Raw genomic sequence first — 25,233 nt, forward strand, 5'->3', positions numbered from 1 at the left:
CAGCAATCAGACCTCTACTAAAACAAATCTCTGGTTACAGTATTGACTGCTTGGCCAAGCCATCCTACGCCTGCCAGCTCAGCACTGAGGGCTGGCTTGGACACCACATCCAGCAATCCTCCTCCTCAGTCAAGAGGCTGCTTTTACACATGTGGAGAGAGAGGGCAACAGAAATGCTCACTCAGAACCTCCAGCTACCACTGCTGGCCACTGAAAGCACGTTATAAAATACTGATTAAAACAGAGTGTCATCCTATTGCAATAAAACAACAAATTGTTTAACAGTAAAATTACAGCACAACCTGAACAGAACATTTGTGTGACATCTCATGATCAGGTGAAGCACCAGTTTACCAACATAAGCAGGGACAATAAAACCAGACAGCTCTGGACTGTTAACAACTGCTCGAGCTCCACCACATTTCAAGAGTTTACAGTAAGAAATAGGCAGGTTTTGTTTTACACATCTGGAAGTTCTTCCAGGATGTTCTTACAGTTCAAGACCTACCAGAGCCCACTACTTTATAAACCATATATGCCTCTTGAGTAATTTCACTCCCCCACTTAATTTTTAACCCAGGCTAACCAGGCTTATACCCAGATCTAAACATGTACTTCACAGAGGAAAATTTTTTTAGTATATACAAGAAAAATGCATGCTGAAAAATCATAGAAATATCAAAATAGTATCTTTTAGTACAAGAGGAAGTTTGCCAGAATTTAACCTGGAGGTTAGATCATGATATAAGGCACGGTTTTATTCTATGACAAACATATTGTTTGTAATAAAAGAATCATCTACTTGAGAATTGAAGACATTTATATGCTTTGCTACAATACACAGCAAAAGAAGCTTAATTTGCAAGACAGCTTTCTTCAATTTTAAGGGAATTTTTAAACAATGTGCTAGAGCAGAGATCTTACTTATCCTTTGAATAAGAAAAATAAATTTCATACTTAACATAGATTTATTTAGAAAAAAGCTCTTTGACTTAACAGTGCTCTTAGCTGCATAATTTCCTATCTTTACTACTTCTTGCTTGAAGTGACAGAGAAAACTTAATACAACTAATACTTTATGCTGAAACATGGAATTAAGATGTAAAAGTGAGAAACGACACGGTTCCCATGAGAAATGAAAATGAGAAATGAAAATGTAAAGTATGTGTTAAACAACCCTGGGGAAAGAAAGGAGGCGGAGGAGGAGGGTGGAAGAGAGAGGCCCAGAATGCTGACTTTTTTTTTTTTTTTTTTTTTAGGAGAGTGGTATTAGAAGGATTCTAATTAAACCATAAAGGTCCAGAAAATGTGTTACTGTTCTTTGTATTTCTACTCATCTGTTCAAGGGGAAAAAAGGTTTCCATATTTATGGGCACTTGGGGTTTGCTATTTGTGTTTGGTTTTTGGTTGGGGGTTTTTGGGGGGGACAAGAAGGAGATGTTCTGTCAGTTTGTTTGGATTTTAGGTTTTAAGGTACAACACAATTAGACTGTTTCAAGTATGAGATACAATTAACGAGACACAGACACCACAAACACATATTACATATACATTCTCACCCACACATATGCATTTAAAGTACACAGCTTAAAATCTAGAGGAATACTGTGGAACCGCATCGCTGGCCCATCTGAAGTGACTCCGCTCCCACTGAAAAGGCTCTGGTTTTTCCTATTGCTTCTCTTCATTACAGAACACCAGCAACTGGGACAGATGATTTAAAAACAAGCTGGAAGGTGGAATCTACCATGAAAGAAACAGACTGACCAGAAACTCACAACTTAGGCTACGGTTATGCAACAAAGAGCTAAAAGGAGTAATTTCTTTCTCCAAGTGTCAAGCAGAAATCCAAAGCGGTAACTTTTGCTTTGCTCAGCTGATTTTCAGGACATATATACACAGACCCTGAAATGGTAAAACAGTACTGGTTCAGATATAGGCTCACCTAACAACCCTAGCATTTTCTAATGTGAACCAACTCTAATCTGCTCCTGTCACAGGGTCACACGAGTTCTCAAAATGCTTATTTAGGTATTTTATTAGGCCACCTCAGCATCTGTCCCTAGTATGTCCTCCGTTCTCACTGGCTGCACTGTGAAGGCTGCATTTGCTCAATGTCCTCCAGACAATGTATTATCCTGTGACATTTTATCTGACCATTCTACAGAAAAGGCAGTACTGAAATACACTCATTCTCCACAGGGATAGACTTATTTTTTCCCAGGAATGCAGCCAAATAAAGATGGTTCTTCTATAGACTTTTTTCTTTGTCAATCATGTCGAAATTTCATACAGCTGAGTGCTCTGATTTTCATTTTTTAAACAAACTTAATCCACAGTTTACTTAAAGAATATTATCAGTCTGTTTCAAATCGTGTTAGCAAAGGAATTTATCGGTTTCTTTAAGAAATAAGCCAGAAATCAATTTTTTTGGGGTCAAAAACATGAATCCAATGATCAACGTCCTCTAGAGGAACAAAGGCAACTTTCTGCTCCATTTTCTACAACAGACCAAAACCTTTCTTCTTAAGTTTGGACCAAACTTTACACTCTAAAATGGACACACTTCAGTAACTCCCCAAAACATGGATGGAGGACACAGCCAATCCACAACCAAACAACCCTACCTTGATTTTAAATGAAGAAAATCTAAGATTTCTTCCATCTGTGCACTCTACAATAAGGCCACACACCACCATGCTCCTCGGACCCACTGTGACTCAGGCTGGGTCTGCCTGGCTACAAATGTCAGCTGTACAGGTCTGTTGGCTGATACACCACAGCCAGAACGGTGAGTGCAATTTCATCTTATGGCAGAAAGTGCGTTTGTAGCACCGAAGCTCACTGACAAAGGCAAGAAGATGGTTGCAGGATGCACAGAGAAAGTTTACAATGAGCTGTAATGAGCTGTAATCAGTGAAGGCTAATTTTGTCTTCTGGTGCAGATCTGCCTTAACACACACTGTCTGCAAGGCTCACCATCATTTCTGGAAAAATTCCCTCTGTAATACCCTGCCTTGAGATAGTAAAGAGATTACAAACAAAACCTTTCCCCAAGATGAATTATAAAACCAATTCCTTGTGATTATTAAGCTCAGTCAGCTGCAATGGTTTTAGTGAGCAATCACAAGCTCCCTGATACAAGTCGTAATAGCTGTCATGGATTCTGAAGTAATGATTTCCTGACAAACACTGCCAAGTCCTGTAAGTCATATTTGGGGGAGAGGAAGATTATTTGTAAGTTTGCTTTTTTTTTTATACTCTGGCCTCTTCCCCAGAAACTGCATGGACATTCCTTTAAAGCCACTCTGCTTCCTTAACAAGCAATGCTATTTGGACTTCTCAAGCAAGAACATAGAATGAACAGCTTAGCAGATTATAACTCTCTGCTGTAAACTAGTATGGTCCCTTTGAGATCCTGTTAAGTTATTAAAAGTTGTCTTAGGACTATCTTCATTTTTAAACGCGTGTGAAAAAATATTTTTTAATTAACATCATGCATAACAGAAGTCTAAAATAATGATTTTTCTTTTTTAAAATACAACAGGTCTTCACAGTCTAGACTTGGATGCTAAGTTATAATTGTAGAGACTGAAAATGCAGATACAGAAGCCTGCCCACCAGACGTTATTCATGCAGACCAGAAATTACTACCTCACTTTAAATACTTAGTTCTAACTTATTAAATAAACACTGCATGCAAATATCTGAAGTATACTTTGATACATGGATACTTTACAGCAAATTGCATAAAGTTAACTAATTCCTGTCACCTTTATCACGGCAACACTGACCTGTTAAAGGACAGGACAAGTCATACTCTTGAAAGTTACCTTAAATTATCAACACACCATCATGTTGCATGCCATATTTACATGTCTCACCAGAACAAGTCTGAAACTGAAGACAGAGTGAAAAAAAAGCCAAAGAACTTAAGTGCTCTGACAAACTCTACAGTGCTGCAAGATGCTAGTGACTGATTCACAGGAATGCTGGCAGGAGGAAAAGCACAGCTCTCAACTGATCCTCTCCACAGTCTTGTTTTCCAGCCCAAGAACTGAAAGAAGGAGGTGGGGATGTAAGACTATTTTCAAACCCGCCTACAGCTAAAAGCGTCTACAACTTTGCTACACAAGTCTCTAAGAAGAATGTTTGTTCTGCACTAACCAATTCTGTTCACTCTAGTTTGATTTCTAGCAAGCCAAATCTCTCCCATCTCCTCCCACAAAGGGAAAACTAGGTAAAACACCTGCAATATAAAGAAAATATATTAGCAAGCATGTTCCTCTGAGTTCCTGGTAACCTCTGGCAGCAGGGTGAGGACAGGCAGACAGTGGCAGTAACATCTAAAACCAGCACAGCAAGATTTACAAGAGAGGTCACCTCTCCAAGTCCTCACTCTGTTTTAAATATGTGGGTTTCTGGTTACCTTCCTTCACCTTCTCCATCACATGAGGAGAAAAGAGATGATGAGGAAGAAGCTAACATTTTGAGCAGTGCAATAAAATGACACCTTTACAATTTCTGCATCTATTCAACAACATGGAAATATCCTAGCATTGGACCAGAAACTAGCATCGTATAGACCATACATGACCAATCTCAAACAAACTTTGCAAAGTTTTGCAAGAGAAACTTTGAAAATTAACAGCCTGTCAATGAGATTAAAATTAAACAAAAAAACCCTAAAGAAAAACAAACAAACAACCCCCTAGAGTTAAAATTCAAGGCGAGTACAGTAAATGAATAGTGTCTGATCTTGTTCCCAGTACAAAGACCTACATAGGACCAAGAGCAAAATTCCAAACAGCTTATACTTGAAAGGCAAAGGGAGCTATAGTAGTTCTGGAGCCAGAGATGGCAAGGACATTCCAGATGCTGCGCTAGGCTCTTGCAGGATGAAGCACTGCACCCTGCTGGGTTTTGAATCACGCAATATAATCCTGGCCTAGGCAACCTTCTCTGCTTTGAAAGGCCATGCCTGGAGATTCATGCCACCCAGCAGTGCCTATGCAAGGATCACCCAGCTATGAGTGACAGCAGAGCTACATTTTAGATCTTCCCAGAGTTACATGCAGCCCCAAGAGGCAAGGTAGGCCACTCCTGATGCAGTTTCATCAGGACAACCTCTGCAATACTGTTGCAATATTTAAGCAACCAAAAAATACCTTGTGGTTTGTTTAATATCCTAGCTATTACCTGAATTTAGCGATGTATTTGCAACCATCAACATCATCTGATCAACAGAGCCTCCTTAGGTGAAAAAAGATTAAATACACCTTATAAATCTCCGTGCCAAATCACCGGAGTCTGCAGATTTCATATCACTTGCCTACATGTCACCCATAAAACCTCAAAATTACCTGCTTAGTACACAGCCAGGCAAACGATCTGCTGAGTGCACTCATCTGTCACCTGTGAAACATTACAGTCAACTGAAGAGCAGCAGAAAGATTTCCAGTCAGAAACAACCTGCCCAAGGGAGAGGTGGCATCAAGCAAGAGAAGGTATGAAGCAAAGCCTTCAGTTATTTGCATTATTTTGGGAATTTACATCCAAAGTGCCATCTTATGCAATGTTAACTTGCCTGCAAACAAAAATATACTGTAGAAGTGAATTTACAGAGAAATTCTGATTTTTTTTCATTTTTGAAATGTTTTTTCCCCAAAATCAAAGGTACTGTAACTGTTATTAGAACTCTCCATTTCCCTTTCCTTATTCTGTTGTATAACACCTACCACTCAGTGAAAGTACCACCACTTCCCACAAATCTTTCATTACCATGTAAGGCATGTTCTACAGTTGCTTCTGTGCTTGACATGCTCAGACACCTGTTTCCAACTTTAAAAAACCAAAAGAAGTAGGTCTAAAAAGTATGTGCTCCCTGCAAAATTTTGCATGAAAAAACCGAAACTCTGCTGGGGGAGGGGTACCCATTAAACCTGAAGATCTTCCCCAACATTCAAAGTACTTCATCCAGAAATCAACTTCAGCTGCCATAAAAAGTGTTGTAGCTCTTTGCATTCTAATTCCGTTCATTAACCAAAACCCTTTACAACCCAAAAGTTTTACAAGACCTTAACAATTAAGGTAACTCTATATAGTCACTTGATTTAAAACACATCCTGAAAAGCAAGCAATTAGTCACCACTTCTAGCAGGCACTTAAAATTCCCTTTGTGGTGAACAATACATGTGGAAGTGAGAAAAGCCAGTTCCGTTCTGATAGTGCTCCTTATGAAGAAAGCTGATCAAGTTGTCTACAGGGTAATTTTTGGGGAATTGTAACTATGATAATGAAGTCTTTACCATGAGGACAAAGGGGCTGTACAAATTAAAAAACAAAAATAAACAAACATACCAACCCCCCAACAACAAAAAACCCCCAACACCACAAGAAAACAGCAATACAAATATACAATACTTCACTTTAAAGCAGTACTTGCTCAAGAATCTGCATATGCCTTTTTTTTTCACCTTGAGTGCTGAAGCAGAAAAGATCTCTTTCCCACTTGTTCAACTTTCACGTGAGCTGTTCTTAAATAGAGTGCTCTCCTGCACTTGGTGATCTAACAAGTGGTCTTCTCCTGGCAAAAAGTCACCATTAAACTGCCAGTGTTATCCCCAGCTGCAGATCTTACTAAGAAGGGCTTCATGTTTAACACCAGTCAGGAATAAACAGTTCCAGAAAGGATGGATAGGACCAAGAAGCCTTCCTGAAACCTGCCAGCTGACTTCAAAAGAAGGCTGAACAAACACCCCATTCCCCTCACCTTCATCTGGAGCCCTTCTCTCTCCTGCTGCACACACAGTATTTTATTGAGTATCAAGACAATTGAAGCAAGTAAGTCATAATGTATGAACACGAGCAATGAGAAGCTCAAACCTCAGAATGTACAGAGATGGCCAGTAAGAAGAATATAGATGTTTCAGATTTTAATGCCTTCCTACAGTAAGGGGGGGAGAAAAAAAAAAAAAAAAAAAAAAAAAAAAATCAGACTTGGCTGCTGTGCCTCAGTTACCAAATATTTTCCATTAGTAAACCTATTGCATTTCTTATTACGGGTAACAGACATGGGAACCAAGTCTAATTTCTACTCCAGTATCTCAGTTACACATAGAACCTCACACACAAATCACCTGATGGTTTTGGCAGTGAAGTAAAGGTTACTCAAAGCACTTACTCTTTAACGTCTCAAACGTTTCTGTAACTGCTCTGAAAGAGCCCAATCACGCTCCTCCAAAGCATCACAGCAGCACCGAGCAGCGACCTTCACAACCCTGGAGTATCCCACAGCAGCAGGTTGTGAGAAAGACCAGAGCACTGGTGAAACATTTCATTTTTACTAAATTTCACTAGGTGGGACACTTCCAAGAAAATGCATTATTCATCACTATGTATCTCTGCTAGTTTATACGGTTAGCATTTCATTTCCAAGTAGGCATTCTCATGTTTTCAGCAAGACAGATACATTTAATAAATATACATGCAACCCCAGAAAGGACTAGTAGTTTGGGACTTAAATCAGCTTTTTCATTAAATACTTGATGCATGCTACTTTAGATCAACTATTTTTCACAATTTAACTCTGATGAAAAACTGAACTTATTGTTAAAGACGACCTTAGTGTAAGTTTTGCTGCTAAATCATTTCTTTCCATGAATTGCAAGTTTATAAAATTGTATGTGAGACAAACATCGTCTGAGCATAATTAGTGGTGGATTAGACTGCAGGAAAATAACGGGGTTTGCTTCTCCAGGTTTCAGATTTTATTAACTACTCTTAGAATTTTTTATGGCTTACTCCTACAACTATTTGCCAGGCAACATCTTGAAACCAAAAGACAATTACAGGGCTAAAAAAATGTAAATACTGGTGAAACCAGCATGCATACAATAACAGTTTGGAGAATTATTTATCTTTTTAAATTTACATCCCTGTGTTCATGTCACTCTTCCACCTATATTTCAAGCTTTGAAGGCTGTTCTGAAATGTAACCAGATTTATTAAAAGCCAAAAGGTTTTCTGTTATAAAACCGCATATGAGAACTGCAATTTCTGCAACTACAATATGGTAAACCAGAAAATGGATATAGTGCTGCATTCCTTTCCTAAAACATACCCTTCATATAACAACTTAGAAAGTGACCTATTCAAAAATTCAGAAGAAAGAAAATATTCTGTCCTTAAATTACAGTTGTTGGAGAGCTTTTTTTGTTTTGGTTAGAGGGGTTTTGTTTGGATTGAGGAAGGGGGCTTGGTGTTTGCTTTTTTTTGCTTGAGTTGTTTTAAATTTCAGCATATTGAAGTATGTTTACTCCTACTGCTTTAACAAATCATCAGTATGGAAAAACTAACAGGTTTGCTTTACTTTTGATCTATTTCATTTTTCTTCTTGTATTTTCCTCTTAGTGTAAAGTATTAGGAAAGAGTAAAGAGTATGCAAACATCGACTTGGGGTTGCTGAGCATATTACTGTGCACATTCAGAAAAAACAAATACTGTTCTAAAAAAAGACCAACTGGCTTCACAACAGCTTTACTCCTCACCAACAAGAACCTCAGTCTCTCTGGTTACAAGCCAAATCAAAGCCACTGTGTTTTTCCTTCCTTTTTCTCTCACTTTTGGGATGGTGGGTAGAAAAGACATGAACATTACACTTTCCTTATACTCTTAAACAGTTCTGGAATATAATGAAATAGAACTAACACCGTCATTGGCTCCAGTTTACAAGTTGCAAATACACAGGAAAAGCACACATCCATCCTTTTGTTATTTCTAAAGCTTGAAATATATGTACTGGAAAATAAACATATTTTCTGTTTATAAATTGTCAAAGGACTACTGAAATTGTAGAAGAAAATATTCAAGATACGGTATTTCTATGAAGTTCAGGAAACAAGCCATGTTTTGCAGAGATTTTCCTCTTTTGGAGGAAAAAAGCCAAACAAAAAAACTGTAATGCAAAGAAGTGGCAAGCAGCAAAACACAACCCTCATCTTTTCAAAGAAACAAGCCACTGATTTCTCCCTCCCGAAAAAGAGTTGGCTGAAAAACATATGGGAAACGGCAGTACAATAGATGAACTTTCTTGTTTGTGCAAGGAAAAGATAGTAAAAATAAATTTTATACTACAGATATAAAATATTTTCAAAAGGTTACACAGCATCAAGGACATTTCATTAATATTAATATTCCACTTTGGCTCTCCCAAATACTTTGTCACAGATGACTGCCCGTGGGGTAACCTCAAGCCAGTCATTTACGTAACATCGCCAAAACTCTACTGAATTTTCCATTGTTGGCAAACACTGCTTTGTTCCAAGAACAGAGCAAAAAGAGCCACATCCAGGGACTCAAATGAGAGCTGAGAAAATCACAAGTTCTAGAAGGAGCTCAGACAAAAACATGAGATTTTTTAAAACAGGAGTTCCCCCAAGGGTGGGGAAAGGAGCCCCTCTCTTGTAAATTTTCTGATTAAGCTTCAAAATACATCTCAAGTTGTTATTAATACAGTATGTTGACTTCACCCATTTCTTCAGATTCTTCAAAAAAGCATGAATATCAACAATGAATAAAGCTCCAAAAAATTTCATTTCTTGACATTTGAGAGAGGCACAAGTCTGTCCACAGGCAGCTGACAGCCTTTTGAGCAAAGCAGATTGTATTAGGTTTTAGGTTAGAACTTCTGCTTCTGCTAATCTTCTGCACTATAGCCAAACTAAGTTTCTAGAACTGTTTTTTAAAGTCTGATAATTCCTGATTGTTGACAAACCAACATGAACTGATTTCAGAAGTTTGCAGATCATACCAGTAGAAAGAGAAACAAATGATGCAAAATGGCTTAGGATAACTTCGACGACAGCACTTGAAATCATTCAACAAATGAGAAATAGTACAAGCTTTGGTATTTGCAACTATTTTTAAAAAGACTTACCCTCTTGCAGGATCCAAGGCGATTGCTCTGGGTTGATCCAATTCTTGCCAAAACAAAACTTTCCTCAGTGACCCATCTAAGTTAGAAACCTCAATCCGATTTGTTTCCGAATCTGTCCAGTACAACTTCTCCCCCAGCCAGTCACAGGCCAGCCCGTCAGGCGACAGAAGTCCAGAAACGACCACATTTTGTACACTCCCAGATTTATTGAACTCTGTCCGTTTGATGGCTTCCTCGCTGACATCACTCCAGTAAATCAAGCCCTTGAGGAACACGAAGTCCACGGCGGCCGCGTCCTCCAGGCCCCCCACGATCACCGTGGCGTTCTCCTTGCCATGGGCAGCGTCCACCAGCCGCAGATCCCGGCGGTTCGCGTACAGCAGCAGTGGGGCAGCTGCACATGGGACAGAAACGGGGGGACACACAGACAGATGTGTTAACATCACTCACATCAAGTGTAACTTGTACTGATGGTGCATCAGGCCATCAGTAGCTACTGATTTAAGAGTATCTTTTTAAAAAAAAGAAATACTGGGGAGACATTTTGAAGTTTGACTAAAAAGCACTGACTCAAAGCTTTTCAACTTGGTTACAAGCCTTCGTAATGGGCAGCTCGCTATTCTGGGTTGTGCATTATTAAAATAACATTAAAGAAGAAGGGAGAGAACAAAGAAAATGGAGGTTTGAAGTGCCCAAATGACACTGCTCTGTAGAGAAGGATCAGAAGGACAAGGGTAAAACAGTTTTCTAAGTAGTCAGTGCTGGCTCACCTGAGCAAGGATTATTTTTCTTTACAGAATTTAGTAATATACACCTGTCTTCTATAAAAGCATAATTCACATCAAGCTATCAAAGCCACCTGCATGTCAATACTCCCTGAAATTATATATCTCAGACATTTTACATATAGTACATAAAAATACTAAATTCATTGCACAGCATGAGGCAAATGTTGGTTTAGAGTGCTGAAGGTAGGGAGGAGGTAGGGAGGAACATAAACCTACAGGAATGGACAACACAGTTCTTTCAAACTCAGCTCTACCATTCCTGCTTAGTTCTCTAACACAAAGCTTTTGTTTTATATGCTTTATTTGCTTACTCTGTCAGTTTGCACAGTCTGTATATTTTTCATAACAACACATAAGATGACTAATGTAAAGTAGTAACCATGAAAAAAAGACAGCCTCTTAAATGTAGTATGCCCGTTTAATTGTCCTTAACTACAAGCTGTATATAGCATTATGAAAATTCCAGCCTTATTCCTACTTCAACAAAAGGTTCAGAAAAACACTACATTTGTGTAAGGCAGACAATGACATCCTTTTAAATCCACTATCAGAAAACATTTCTACCTTTCCCTGCATTTTACACAGAAACTGTAGCACCGGTGTTGTACATGGGCATTTAGATCCGTAAATGCTTCTCTACCTGTCACCACACAAATTTCACAGGGGTCTTGCAGATTTCTTCCTCAGCGTAGGTGGGCACTTCAAATTTGCAGCAGGATGAATATCCTAACCAAAAGGGCAAAATTTACATAGCCAAAGATGTGCATGGCTCAGTAATGTCAAGGGCCACACCGCCATAAGAGGTACAGTTCCCTGTATGCCAAACTCACATTGAAACTAGAAATACTAACAGACTCCAGTAAATTCAAAAGCTGGTTTCCAAGATCAGACTACTCCCCTCACTATCTTATTGTAAAACAATTTCTCAAAAACACTGTCACATGTGAATTGGGAGAAGCTCAAAGAACTAAGAAAGTTCCTTCATCTACCTGCAATTAAATGAGTTCTGCCATGTATGTTTTGGGGTGAGGGGAGTTTTGTTGGTTTTTAAGAAAACTAAATTGCTTAGACTGTCATCCTGAATTTAAAACACTGAATATAACTTAATTTATGATAAACTTTAGATAGAACAAGGGAGGGGTGAAACTTTGTTTGTTTTAATAATACCAAATTTGTATTTGTATTCCCTTCTTCAGAAAGCAACTTTTTATTGTGGAAAAAACCATTCAAGTTTAGAGATTATCTTCCCATGGAGAAGGGGTAGACTTTTTAAAATTAGATGGAGAATCTTTATATAAAGAATTTATTATTACCTATCTCCTTCCCTTCCTTGCATAATTTCCCACCCCCTAAGATTTAAAATTAATTAAAGTACATTTTCTTGAAGGGCAGATTGCTTATGATGACCACATTTCAGGAAAAAATAGTATTCAGTAAACTGCAAGGTGTACAAAATTGTAATATAATAAAACCCTCTACTTTTTAAAGCCTGCCTACAACTGTAACCTGAAAAATCTAGTTAACAGCCAGCTCAGTGTCATCTAGTGCACACAGGAGAGTGTGCAGCCAACTGGCACAGCCTTCTCTAGTAAGACAGCATGCCCAGCATTTGGAAAAAAGTAAATCCACACACCAGTGAGTACAAGCTCCATTATTATGTGCAACACAGAGCACCCATGCACACAGCATGCACTGAACTGGAACACCAGGTGATCAGCCAGGCCTGAAGGCGCTGCTGAGCCTAACACAGCCACGCTGCAGAGGTTACTTGCTCCCTGCTCAACTCAGAGCTCAGACTGGCTGGGCAAGGACTGCAGACAAACACCTTTGCATCAACGAGACAGCTTAGCTGAATGACAACTCAGGAGAAACACAGCTACACTTAGGATGTGTAGCTTCATGCAGATTGATTCAAAGCCACAACTTGTAACACATTCCAAAGGGCTGGCAGATGAGGACATTAAGCTTTCCAATTTGTTGCAACATTCAGGAATGAAGCCTGCATCACCAAAATAATAAAAACCAGGTTTGTTCCCCCACTGCCTCCAGCCCTTCCCAGAAAACACGAAGGCTTCAAATGTGCTATAAAACCCAGTAACTGAAGTTGGCAGCATTAGTACCTAGTATCATCTCTGCATTTACTTCACTAAGGCAGCAGTGCCAAGAGCAAAATTGTGCCAGAAGATCTCACCCTGTCCCAAATTCAAAAGCACAAGACACTGAAAACATGGCTTTCTTGAATAATGAAGTTATGAACTATACTAATAACCAAGTCCAAGAGCATCTCCTTTCAAAGCTGGGCAACTATTTGGCAATTTAAGTTATAATGGGGCAAAAAGACACAATTCAGATTTTTTTTTAAGAAGCTGAACTCTACATGTTTTTATTTCTCTTTCTATAGAGATCATAATAAAATACATTGTAACTGCAACAAACTACAGTACATCAAAGAGAAGCACAGATTTTCGAACACCTATCCTGGAAATCAAAAACAGAAACAGTAGTGAATATTTCCATGTCCTCTATCACCTGAGAGGTCTACATGCAGGTCATTCTTCTAATAAAAGTACCCCATACAGAGTAAAAACTATGCTTAGCTATAAAATAAGGGATTTTTTTTGTACCCACCAGCAGGAACAAGTGTTTCCTTAAAGAACACAAAAGTTACAAAAGCTCAAGTTTAACACATTTCAACAGCAGCAAAAATAATTTACATCGTAAGAAACTCCTGCCAGTAGTGGTCACTCAGCATATAACTTTCTTAACTCCAATGTTCCTAAGTTTACCACATGCAGTATTAAAGTCCAGACATTGTCTTTTTTTGTCTTACTTTTACAACTAGAATTCTACCAGCATCCTTCTTCCCATTGCCAAACTCCAGTTCTTACACCACGTATTTCTCTTGGCTGCAACTCCTGTCTCTCTTACTGAAAGTTGCTAATCACCAAGACACTCAAGTCTGGTTTCCCTTACACTTTTTTACTCAGCTCTTGCTTTGTACATCTGACTTGTGAGCATCTGTTACAGGCATAAAACTGCTGCTGCCCACAGGATGCAGAGTGATGAACCAACATAAAACAAGCACTTTACCGGCTAAAAAGGATTTTTAATATTTTTGGTGTTTAAGTGGCAACTTTAAGCTGTCAGAATTTGTCATGCTTTTCTTTAACTAGTCCAGTGGCCTTTTCCACAAATTCCCACTTTCTCCTTTCTACCTTCAGTGATCCAGGACAGCTCTGGGTGCCACGAGGTGAGGTCAGCATTACCTTCGACATGCTCATTCTCTTTCACTGACATGGAGTTTAGCCTGGCTAAAGCAATTAGCACAGTCTCATTCCCCCCCAAAATCCTTTTTTCTCACTCCCAAGCCCCAGTGATGCTGTTCTAACTCCTCCCTTAGTTAAGGGCCCCCCTCCAAGCTGATTCAAATCACTACATCAGCAAAAGGTTTGAATGGGGCAGCAAGTTGAATCAACTCAAGAAGTGGTCCAGCAAACTCCAAAGCCGACATAAGGCGAGCAGCAGGGAGCTGCAAGGGGGAGCAGATCTCCCCCCTTCACTGGCAGCCTGCTGGATCTGCTCAAGATGCGACTGCAACTATCTCCTCTCTCCCCAGCTTCACTTCCAGCTGTCAGTTCCCGACCCCTCTTTTGCCTTGGCTTGAGCACTCATCCCATGCCACGGCAAGACAATGCAGGGAGCTAAACCAGCAGAAGGCTACCAAGCTCTCCCCACCACCTGCCAAAAAGCAGTTTTTAGCCAGGCATCGTCCAGAATCAGTTCACACCAAAAATCAAACCAATATAAGCACTAGCACACCAGGGAAAAGAGGGACTGCATCAGCTTTGACTAATTAGTGAACCAGTTCCTCATGAACCTCCAGTTAAGGAATAGGACTCAAGAGCAGAGGTGGCCACTGACAAGATGTGGCAATCTGCCACAGAATCGTAGTGTGGAAACCACTGAGCAACTGCTGACATTGTGGAAAGAAATATCCATGTAGAAGTCACTGGTAAGAAACCCCATGGATTGTCATACTGAAAGATGATGTCCTTGAGTTGAGACAGGAATACTCCCCATCTTTTAAAAGTCTTGCTGAAGAACTGAGCATCTAAAGTGAATTGGTACTGCCAAGCACACTGCTATGAGGACAGCAAACATGAGCACTGGAGAAAAGAGGAGACACAGTGACGAGATGTACCAAACAAATACATGCTGACCTGGATGAGGCACAGTAAGGATTCCAAATGCCTTGACAGAATGACATGCACTCACATTCAGCTCAAAAGAGAAGGAAAAGAAGAGAAACAGACGTAGATAACCAGCAAAGAACATTAATTGAAACCTCCTTAAAACCATTCAATACACAAAACTCCTTGTACGTAATACAATAATCATCCCCAAGATGACCCCCAGAGAACCAACACAAGAATGTAGGGAAAAGTTTCTGGACTGGCACAAGGATTCTGGAGCAGTCAGTTATGAGGACTGGCCCTTCACTCCCTGGGTTTCAAATTTCTTCATCACTGCTCATGCTTAGAAGAAATTCTGTCTATTTATTTTCTGCAAACGTTTGAGTTTTGCTGCTCAATTTGGAGAAGCAAGAATGAAAAGGTTGAGGTAGCATTGGGAATAAAGCCTGGGAGACTCAAGTAAGAAGAGAGAACTTGAAAATTAACATAAACTTTTCCAAATAGCAGGGAGCCAGCCTCAAGAAACTTATACAGAGATGGTTTATATTTTCAAGCAAACAACAATATCACCAGGAAATACATAAGAGTTTTAAGCACAGGAAGCAACAGGCCAGGATTTTGCACCAAGTTCTCTGTCACAGCACTTTCCCAATTTTTTCCGTGCAATACACAATTCCATACATTTTTTTAAAAACTGACTTTCTAGTGCCCACCATACCTCTTTTACTGTGAACACTTCTCTCTGAACCTCCTTATTCTCACAAACATACTTGTAGGACACAGCAGGCAAGCAGGAATTTAGTAAACAAGCATGAGGCAGCCCAAACTTGGCAGAAAGGACCTTTTCTCCTTTTTTCAGCTAACCTGAAGTATATTCCTCAAGCTGAAGCCATGCAAGGGCTGTTCAGACGGTAACTCAAAAGGTCACAGAAGCAGCAGGCCAGTGAAGGAGATGTGTAGTCATATCAGTGCAACAGCAAAGACACCAAGCTAGGCAACAACAGCATTTGGATTCTGCACTAAGCTTTACTGTTTTCAGGCTTTTGGCCAGATACTAGCTGTAGAGACCAAGACACCCTGCAGGACTAGCTGGTACAAAGGCAGTAAGTCATCCTTTAGCCTGCTAAATACAGGGGACAAAAATTACCTTACTAAAGATATAGAAGGATGGAGACATGAGAATGAGAGGAGGGGAAAAAAAAAAGGTCCAGCCACAGAAAGCCAACAGACCTACCAGATTACAGCAAAAGCACACATGACTGAAGTACACCATGAAGTCCCAGCATATGACAGGCAAAAAAACTTTCTAAATAGCAGGCATCACCTGCTAAATCATCCTGCTGGCAACAAAGCCTTATAGCAGGATTACCAGAGCATGGCTCTTCTCAGGGCTAGGTAGCACACTCACACAGATTTTTTGTCCACCTTTCTGTAACATGGACTCCCCTGTTCTGAAGTTCTTTTGATTGTACTCTCATGGGGTTGGAATACAGCACTTTAGCTCTGACATTTTTCCAACTTTATATTCTGAATCTACCTGGCTGACAACAGGATGAGCAGAGAGCCAATGCTCCCTGGTCAGGCATCTGCTTGCAGCTGCATGGCCACAAAACACTACCACCTTCTTCCATTACCCTTCTGCTTACAGAGCAGCAGCAAAATAAAGGTGACCTGGCACTTTCCAGGGCCAACTGCAGGCTCTGGAAAGCAGGAAGGCTCCTCAGGGATGTGTAATAAAGTACTTCTGTGATCCACATTAATGTCTGCAGAACTTCAACATTATACATCTCATTTTCTCAGGTGTCCTCATAATCCTCCTTCAACACTCTTCCAGCTTCTCAAACAGTTGTCAGAATAACACATAGTGCTGCAGATGAAGTCATACCAGTTCCATACACATTGGCAATACTTCCCCAGTTCTACCAGCAACACCCATGTTTAAACTGACACAATCTACTTAATGAAAAAGTTAGTTAGCAAGCACCTCTACTCCTGCAGAAAAGAAGTCTTGTTTGGCTCTACCAATTAGAGTCCCACATCTGAATAGGGATGGTATTTTGCAATCTAAGCACTGTGATGACAGGGAAGACAACCAGATCACACTGAAACAAAACACTGCCCTTCACACCTTCTGCCATCACCTTTTCCTACAGCACTTCTAGCAACGAGAAAACAAACCAAAAGCCTCAGTCATATTCCTCAGGAAGCTGTTGAAAGCTGCATCCCTCCACCAAGGGAGAGCACCCAGACAACACTGTGGTGCTGTGACGGCAGGAGCCCATTTCCCAAAGCCGAGGAGTGCTAAAGGGCGCAAGATACACCTTGTACACCCTGGCAAGTTGAGGTGGGAATGCCCAAAGGTTTGTTGCTGCTCTGGGGCAACTGCAGTTCATGATGTGTTCCAGCCTAGACAGCACATGTTTGAGGGTGCACATCCAGTCGAGAATGGCCTGGGAATGTTACTCCCAGTCAATCCTACCAGTTCACTCACCTCCTTTGCTGGAGCATAACCCAAGCACATGGGAACAGCCCCAGCCATGGGGTCTTATCCCAACTGCTTTTAGCTCCACATGGATCAAAAAAATCACATCCTCAACAGCAGCACGCTTCCAACAAACAAGGCCTTTCTCCACACTGACAAGAAGTTCACAGGCATTGAACTACTCAGATGACTTTTCCAACAATTTATCTAAGGTTGCATGCCAGTCTAAAAGATACTCAAAAAATATTTCTTGAAGTGTGTCAGTTTGTTTCACCAGGTAAAAACCAAATCAAACAAAACAGCTTATTTATTCTGTTTTGAGGCTGGGAGTTTTTGTTACTTTAGATTTTTTAAGCACTATCAGGAAGTTGCTATAAAGCAGGAACATAGAATTTAGCACAAAAGACCCCAGTTCAAATGGACAGTCAAGGACTGTTTTTAATGGGTAAGGAAAGATGTGCACATACTTCAATAATTTTGAGAATTATTGGACATTTAATTTTTATTTCGTGAAAAAAACCTGTTGTAGCATACTTTTAACTCTCATACTTTTAATATCACAGCACTATTAATGTCAAATGTTCAACAGGCTTACATTAGATGTAATGACACATGAGAAAAAAAAAAACAACCCCAAAGCACCCCAGAAAACAACAGATACACACAGATATATGCAGGATCCCCCTGACAAGGTGAATGACCTTGTCTTTTTCATACTGAATGGGGCTCATTTCTGGAAATCCAAAAGAAAAACAAATAAACCCACAAAAACAAAACCACCAAACTTGGAATTATCTTACTTACTCATTTTGCCATTACCTACAGGGTAAAGGGTAACTGTTGAGCTTCAGTTAAGTTTCTGAGTTGTTATAAGAACACCACTGCACTTTCTAAATTGACATAATGAGAGTCACTACAAGGTCTACAAATTCCTACTCCTCTATTCTTCTTAATATTCCTTTCAATTAATCTGTGTGTGGACAAGAGGATTCTTGAATTTCTGAAGTGTTAATATTTCAATTAACACTAATACTATGAGTATAAGCAGGAGTTTTATTCCCTGCTTTGACAGAACAACTAAGGTAACAAAGTTTGAAATTCTATGACACCTTAAATTTCTGGTGCTTTCCACACACCCTTAACTTCCAGAATTCCAGCAAACATATCATCTACTTTCTAGAAGCCTGAACTCTCTGACAATGGACAGAGGAGAATCTTTGCTATTAAGGAGTTCTAGAGGCACAAACAGTTAAAAAACCCCAGCACGCTACATACAAACTGTATTTTTCCTCTGGCAACAGACTGGGAAGACAGAGGAGGAAAAAGGGGGAAAATATAAAGGTATCATAGAGAAGAAAACAAACAATTTTTGCTTAAGCAAAATTATATAGCTAGTTGATTAAAATTCTCCATCTCAAATATGATTACTTTTCAAATCTTACATCAAGAGCTCACACATGGCCCTCATAAACAGAATTAAAACTATAATCCCATTATTGCCACATTGATTATATCACAAGGGAGTAATTCTACTTAGGTAATGTGATCCTGAAACAAGATACTAAAAAAATCTGTATGAATGTTGCCATTTTCCATGTCTGTTTATATTAAAAACATTTCCTTATTGTTCTGTCCATATAAATACTGAAGCTCAAAAAGCATTCCATCTTTTAAACTGATATGCTTCTTTCTCCAAGTAGTTTATAACATTTTGCTAAGGAAACAAAGTATTACTAACTAAAGCATGGCTTCTTTTAACCTAGACTTTGACTGGTTAATTTCTTAAAAGTATATTAAGAATAAGGTATTACAGACAAAGATATTAACAGTATTCCTGTCCCATTCATAGACTGGTATGTTTGACTCCATTTCAAAATTGGTGGGGAACTCTGCCAACTACATGGAAAACAAAAAGGTCTGTAGCAAGATAATAATGAGACAAAAACCTCACCCTATTTTCATAACCATTTCACCAGAGAACATATCAAAAAGTAGAAATGACAACAAGATCATTTCTACTCGCAAATGCAAGCACTGTGTTCTAAGTTTGTCCATGTGGAGAAAATAGCAAGCCTTTCACACTGTGAATGTCCTGACAAATATTTATAGATTACAACGATATCTAGAGAGTTTAATGAAGGCTCTCTATGTCAGCTTGCCTGGCGAATATATAAATTGGAAAAGGTTGCTTAATATTTAGGGAGTCAATACCCAGCATTTGTGTACAATCCATTAAAGATCCATGCCTTGGACAATTACCACAAAAGAATGACACAGCCTCTTTGTTTAGAGCACTGTGTATTCTGTAACTCTGCAAGTGGTACATACTCTGAAGCCACACTTGACGTGTAAGCTGAAAAACTAAAGATTATTAGGAGAGCATGTATGTCACTCACTGAACAGCAATTACAGTTTAGAAGAGTCATCACTACCAAGTGCTCGGCACCTAAGCGGAAGTACTGATTGCCTGCTCATCCCAAACCTCATGTGCACACACCAACAGTCACCCTTGGTGAGCCACAGCGTTTAAAACCTGAGGGCTCAGTTTTAAGTGGGGAACGCCAACTGTGAGCATGAACAGAAGACCATCCCTGAAGTCCACAGGGCAGCTGCATCCCCCTCCACATCTCTCAAAGCAACTTACACCACTTACTGGTACAAGTCCATCTGAGGGAAATTCCTTATCAACCTAAATTCTACCCAAAGCTTTCAGCTGAGTCAGCTGAAACATGAGGGCTCCCAGCAGGAGAACTGGAGAAGGAGCTGAGCACACTCCCAGACACAGCAGAGCCACCTGCCCAGCCAGAAGCAGGAGCAAGCAACAAAGCTTCAGTTCCAACTGCGTTTCGGGTGCCATGCAACAGCAACATGGACCCCTCCCTACAGCACAAGGAACTGCACTCTTTTGAAGATGCCACCAGCAAAGCAACCTAAGTATTTAGCATTTCATAGGAAGTTAATGAGGTTAAATATGTTGGGGACAAAGAATATAGTATTTAAGTCTGCAGACTGACTGCCAGAGGAGATGAATGGTGACAGATCAGAAACTGAGACCTGTTTCTCCCTGTTTTCCTCCCCTAGCCCACTCCCTCAGAAGGAAGAAAAGATATCTTCACTCTAGTTGGTTTAAACTAAAAAGTAAATCCCATATTACATGCACTGCAGCAGATATTTTTGAAGCTGGCATTTTTGAAATGCGACATCATCATAAAGGTGGATTACAGATGTCCAAAGGAACTGGATTTCTTCAGCTCCCAAAGACAGATCTTAAAAGGTTCCGATATGCCCAATCCTGACCTATCTTCCGGGGGGGGGAACAAAACAAAACCATTCTACATATTCTACAGCTTGTAGCCAAATTCCTTACCTAGAACTCCTGGATTGCAGATTGAAGCAATTCACTAGGGAAAAAGGAAACATGAATACAGTTCATGCCCCTCTAACCAGTACTGCTGTGAAACAAGAACAAAGCTTTCCACCTCAGTATCTTCATACAACTCACGCTGAAGGATACAGGAAGTCCTTTACCTGCCTATACCTCTGACCAGAGCTTCCCTATAACTTCTTGTCAAAAATGCTACTTTACCTTACCTCCAAGACATAGCAAAAATTGCCATCAATCTTTTTAAGTCCTAATTTTTCAGTTTTAAATAAAAGCTAAAGCAATCTGATAACAAATAAACTATATCACAGAGATGCAATTGAAAGAATTATTAAATTAACAGTGGAATTTGGAACACCTTAGATTAGCACTAATTTTAGACTAATCTATGAAAAAATGAAAGAAGAAAATGCATTGGAAATCATGGCAGACAAGGGCACACTGATTTCTGAGGAATCACACAATGAAGACACATGACTAGAAAATGGTTGATTCAAGTTTGAGTGAAGAAATAGACCATGATTAGTTAAAAAAAAAAAAAAAGTACTTCCAAGTCTTATTGTCATAGCATTGTACAGTCTCTAGGTGAAGAGATCCTTCAACTGATTGCAAAAACATAGCTCTAGCTGGAAATGCCACACTTCATCTCCAACCTGAGTGCTTCAGGAGTGAAAACCTATTCCCTACCCCCTTCCCTGACTTCTAGTAGAAAAATATGTGCACACACCACCAGTCAGTAAAGTTTAGCAAAGTTTCAAACACACCACAGCTGAGCAAAGTTTCAAACATTAAACTCTTCTAAAAAACATGCAAATGGATCTATCTAAAAAAAACCACAAAAAAGCAAGGATCTGTTTATGAAAACAGAAACAATGGATTAAAACCAATTAAAACAGTAACAGTGTTAAAACAATAATAATGGATTAAAACGAACTCTCTTCTGAACTCTAGAGAAACATAGTTTTAAAATATCCCTTACCAAAAAGGCATTTTCACTTCTTTACTATCTGACCCTAAACACAGAGGTCTGCAACATTCAGTAAGTTTGCACAAACACCCTTTATAAGATTCCTATTCAAGCAAGAGTTTTATGCATTGTCTGCATGATCAGGATTTAAAGCCAAAACAAAACAGCAATTGCATGCTGACTGGAGAGCTATTTCAGGAAGAAAGCAAGCCATGAACACTGGTGGAAGAAGAACTCTTATCACTTTTTAAAAAGTTGAAACCTCAGTCTCACAGTTATCTGCAGCACCCTGACAGAAGTGATGACACTGCTTTTGCGTCTTTGCAGCTGTCAGTTACCTAACAATTATCTTTCTGATTGGTTTCACAGCTGTCCTGAAAAACACCTCAAAGCTGCCATGGAGCAGCTCTAACTCCACTCCTCTGGAAGTACCCTCAGGGAGCAGCTTCAAGAAGCACTATTGGTCAGAGAGGGAAAAGTCCGATCCCCCAAATCAAACCATGGGCCAAGAGGAGAGAACAGAGACCAGTGACATCTTTCTTCCAGCAGTCATAACACTAAAAAAAACCCCAAGCCCAAATCACAGAACCTCCACAGCAAGCTGTCATGATGGGAACCTCCTGTCTCTTAGAAATTCAAACACTTGCCCTGGAAACATCAGTAGGATCTGGTTTATCGTAGTCCTGGGATGATTTTTGAGACAGGTGCCTTGCCCTGTGTATCCATTTCTAGCCAGTAACAGCCTCATACTTCTTCAAATCCTTATGCATTTCCAGGGTACCGATTTTATTTCTTTACAGATTGGCAAGCAAGTCTACCACAGTTTCTTCAGACTAATAGTTCAGTTGTCACATTTGCCATTTGTCCATTTGCCTTTTCTACAAGAACAGGGAGGCTGATTCAGGAAGCAGAGAGGATGCTGCAATTCACAAACACACACTATTACATTTGCTGAGTTTCTGTCTGCAGCACTGTCGGCTTGGCATCCTCTACAGCACCAAATTCACAAACCAAATAGTGAACTTCCTAACTTCAACTCCACCTTCAAGTATAAGCTTATTCATACTCATGCTGGCACTGCCTCTGCTTCATTAAGGAACTGCTGACACCTCTTCTGAACTCAACCCATTTTACTCAAACCGACTCTACTTGCATAGATGCTGTTTATTATCCCTAATGTATCCCTAAAATGTATGGATTAAACTCTATTTTTGTTTCTTCACGGTTCAGCTGTTCCTGCTGTTTATCTCTATCTAAAGTAACAATTAGCCAGTAGGAAAATTACTATCGTGTCACAAACACAGGATTACAACTTCAGCTAGGCAATCAAACAGCAGGGCACCATGAACACAGAAGAAACAGAAACGCTGTTCGGACATAAATGTCCTTGGCAATAGGCAGAGGTGAGAGATCAGAAAAGAAATGACAGTAATATGATTTATAAACTGAATGCTTCTTCAAAGTGTCCCATTAAGCACGAAGTATACAAAAATTTGCAAAAGCACATGCCACTATTTTGAGATTAATTTGAAGAAATTACTGTAACAATATTATGTGACATCACATACAACAGCTATTTCTGTTGCTGTCATTTGAACTAGACTGAACATCAAATTAAAGCCAAACACATGGTATATTAAGAATGGGTATGATTGTTACTTATTAAAATAAACTAACCAGGAAATAGTTTCTCCCTATACTCCAGAGCCTATTTAACTTTTGAAAATTGGGGTTTAACTGCCACAACCTAAGTATGAAAAGTTACACATGCCATTTAAATAAGTATATTTGTATCTCTGCAAACAGGATACAATATGGCAAACAGATGCACAGGGTAAAAAAAAAAAAAGGCTATGGATGAGATGAAAATCTTTGTTTTCCAGATTACTGAGCAACTGGAGACTGAGCAGTTACTTCAACCTACACCACCTTTAGTCTAACTTTCATCGAAACACTCTAGTGGGGATGAATCCTCTAAATAAAAAAAGTGGTTGATTAACTGCTAGCATTTAATCTCTTGCCCATCTAGTATGAAAAAAGTCAAAATCAAGTAAACAGCGAGATTATGTATGCAAACAGGCGATTTCTTCCCAGAAAGACTAAACACCAAGAAACAGTTACTGTAGTTAGGTTTACAGCATATAAAAAAAAAAAAAAAAAAAAAAGCTGTTTTCTTTCAGATTGTGCCCTGCAAGACAAGAAATTTTGTTGGAGCCGGGAAACAGAATCAAAATTCTCAGCTACTTTAAGTGACATCCCCTCGTAAAGCACTCGACCGCTCATTTAAAGCTGTATGAACATCCGTGATGGTTCACCAGAGAAACACAAACTTCTCTCAAGTCCCCGCGCAGCACCAGCCCAGCTGAGAGCTGAGCATTCGCTGCGAGGAGAGGGTCGGTGCAGCCCCGGTTCCCGGGCACTCCCCGCTCCCAGACGCCGAGCACGCGGGGCTCCGCGCTCCCCCCGCACCCCGCAGGATGGAACCTCGGGGGAGAACGCGACCAGCCCGGCGATGGGCACAGCGGTACCAGCCTGACATCGGCGGGGCCGAGCTCTGCCCCACAGCCGCCGGCGCCCACGGACTGCTGGGGGTGCAGAGAGACATGGGGGGAGCGCGCGATGGTTTAGGGGGATCCTTTAAAAAAAAAAGAAAGAGAAAGAAAGAAACTTGAAAACAACAATGGGGCGGCTCGGGACGCGGCCGGTGGCCGCTGGCAGGGCGGGCTGCTCCCGGAGCGGTTCGGGAAGTTGCTCAGGAGCCGGGGAGGCGGCAGCGACCGGGAGCGAAGGAGGGAGCGCTGCCCCCGCGCCGGGCCCCGCGCCCCGCCGGCAGCCAGGCCTCACCGCTCCCCTCCCGCACGCCCAAACATGGCCCCTCGCCACCAACCCGGCAACTTTCCCCCTGCCCCTCCCGCCGCCGTCCGCCCCGCTCACCTCGCATCAGGGAACAAAAACTGCAGGCGAGTAGGCTGCGCAGGACGGCCCCCATCTTCCCTCCCTCCTCGCTCTCACCGGCGGGGAGGCGGCGGCGGGGAGCAGCACCTCCGCTGCCAGTTCATGCTTCCAGGCGGGCGGGGGAGGCGGCGGGGAAGCGGGGGACGGAAGGCGGGGAAGGGAGGCCGCGGAGATCCCCCCTCGCCGGTCCCTAGCAGGCCACCGGCCCCGGCGTGCCGCCGCGGGAGCGGGCGCTGCCCTCCATGCCGGCTGCTGCTGCTGCCGCCGCCTCACCGCGACCGCCGCGGTCCTCCCCCCATCCACCCCTCCGCCTCCGCCGGGCGCGTACAGGCGCAGGGATACAGTCCTCCTCCTCCTCCTCCTCCTCCTCCTTCTCCTCCTCCTCCTCTTCCTTCTCCTCCTTCTCCCGCGCCGTGCCCGGCCGGCTCCCGGCGCAGCGCCCGCCCCCGGCACCGCTCCCGTCGGGGAGGGCCGGAGCGGAGGGGCGGGGGCGCGCAGCTCCCCTCTCCCGGGCGGGATCGCGCACACC

The 25,233-nt window shown here is 41.1% G+C and overlaps 1 protein-coding gene across 3 annotated transcripts in view; it reads right to left on the reverse strand.

Moving 5' to 3' along the window:
* LRP6 (LDL receptor related protein 6) overlaps positions 1-24,985 on the reverse strand; it is a 121,260-nt gene extending 96,275 nt beyond the window's left edge. For all 3 annotated transcript variants that reach the window (XM_082280235.1, XM_082280234.1, XM_082280233.1), the window contains exons 1-2: positions 24,684-24,985; positions 9,938-10,331 (exon numbers count right to left, since the gene is read on the reverse strand). In XM_082280235.1, the coding sequence (XP_082136361.1) occupies positions 9,938-10,331; positions 24,684-24,738 (449 nt within the window). In that variant the 5' untranslated portion in view covers positions 24,739-24,985. The remainder of the gene's footprint in view (positions 1-9,937; positions 10,332-24,683) is intronic.
* Positions 24,986-25,233: the final 248 nt, after the last annotated feature.

This window comes from Coloeus monedula (genome assembly GCF_965178545.1).
Source record: "Coloeus monedula genome assembly, chromosome: 4".
Taxonomy (NCBI): Eukaryota; Metazoa; Chordata; class Aves; order Passeriformes; family Corvidae; genus Coloeus; species Coloeus monedula.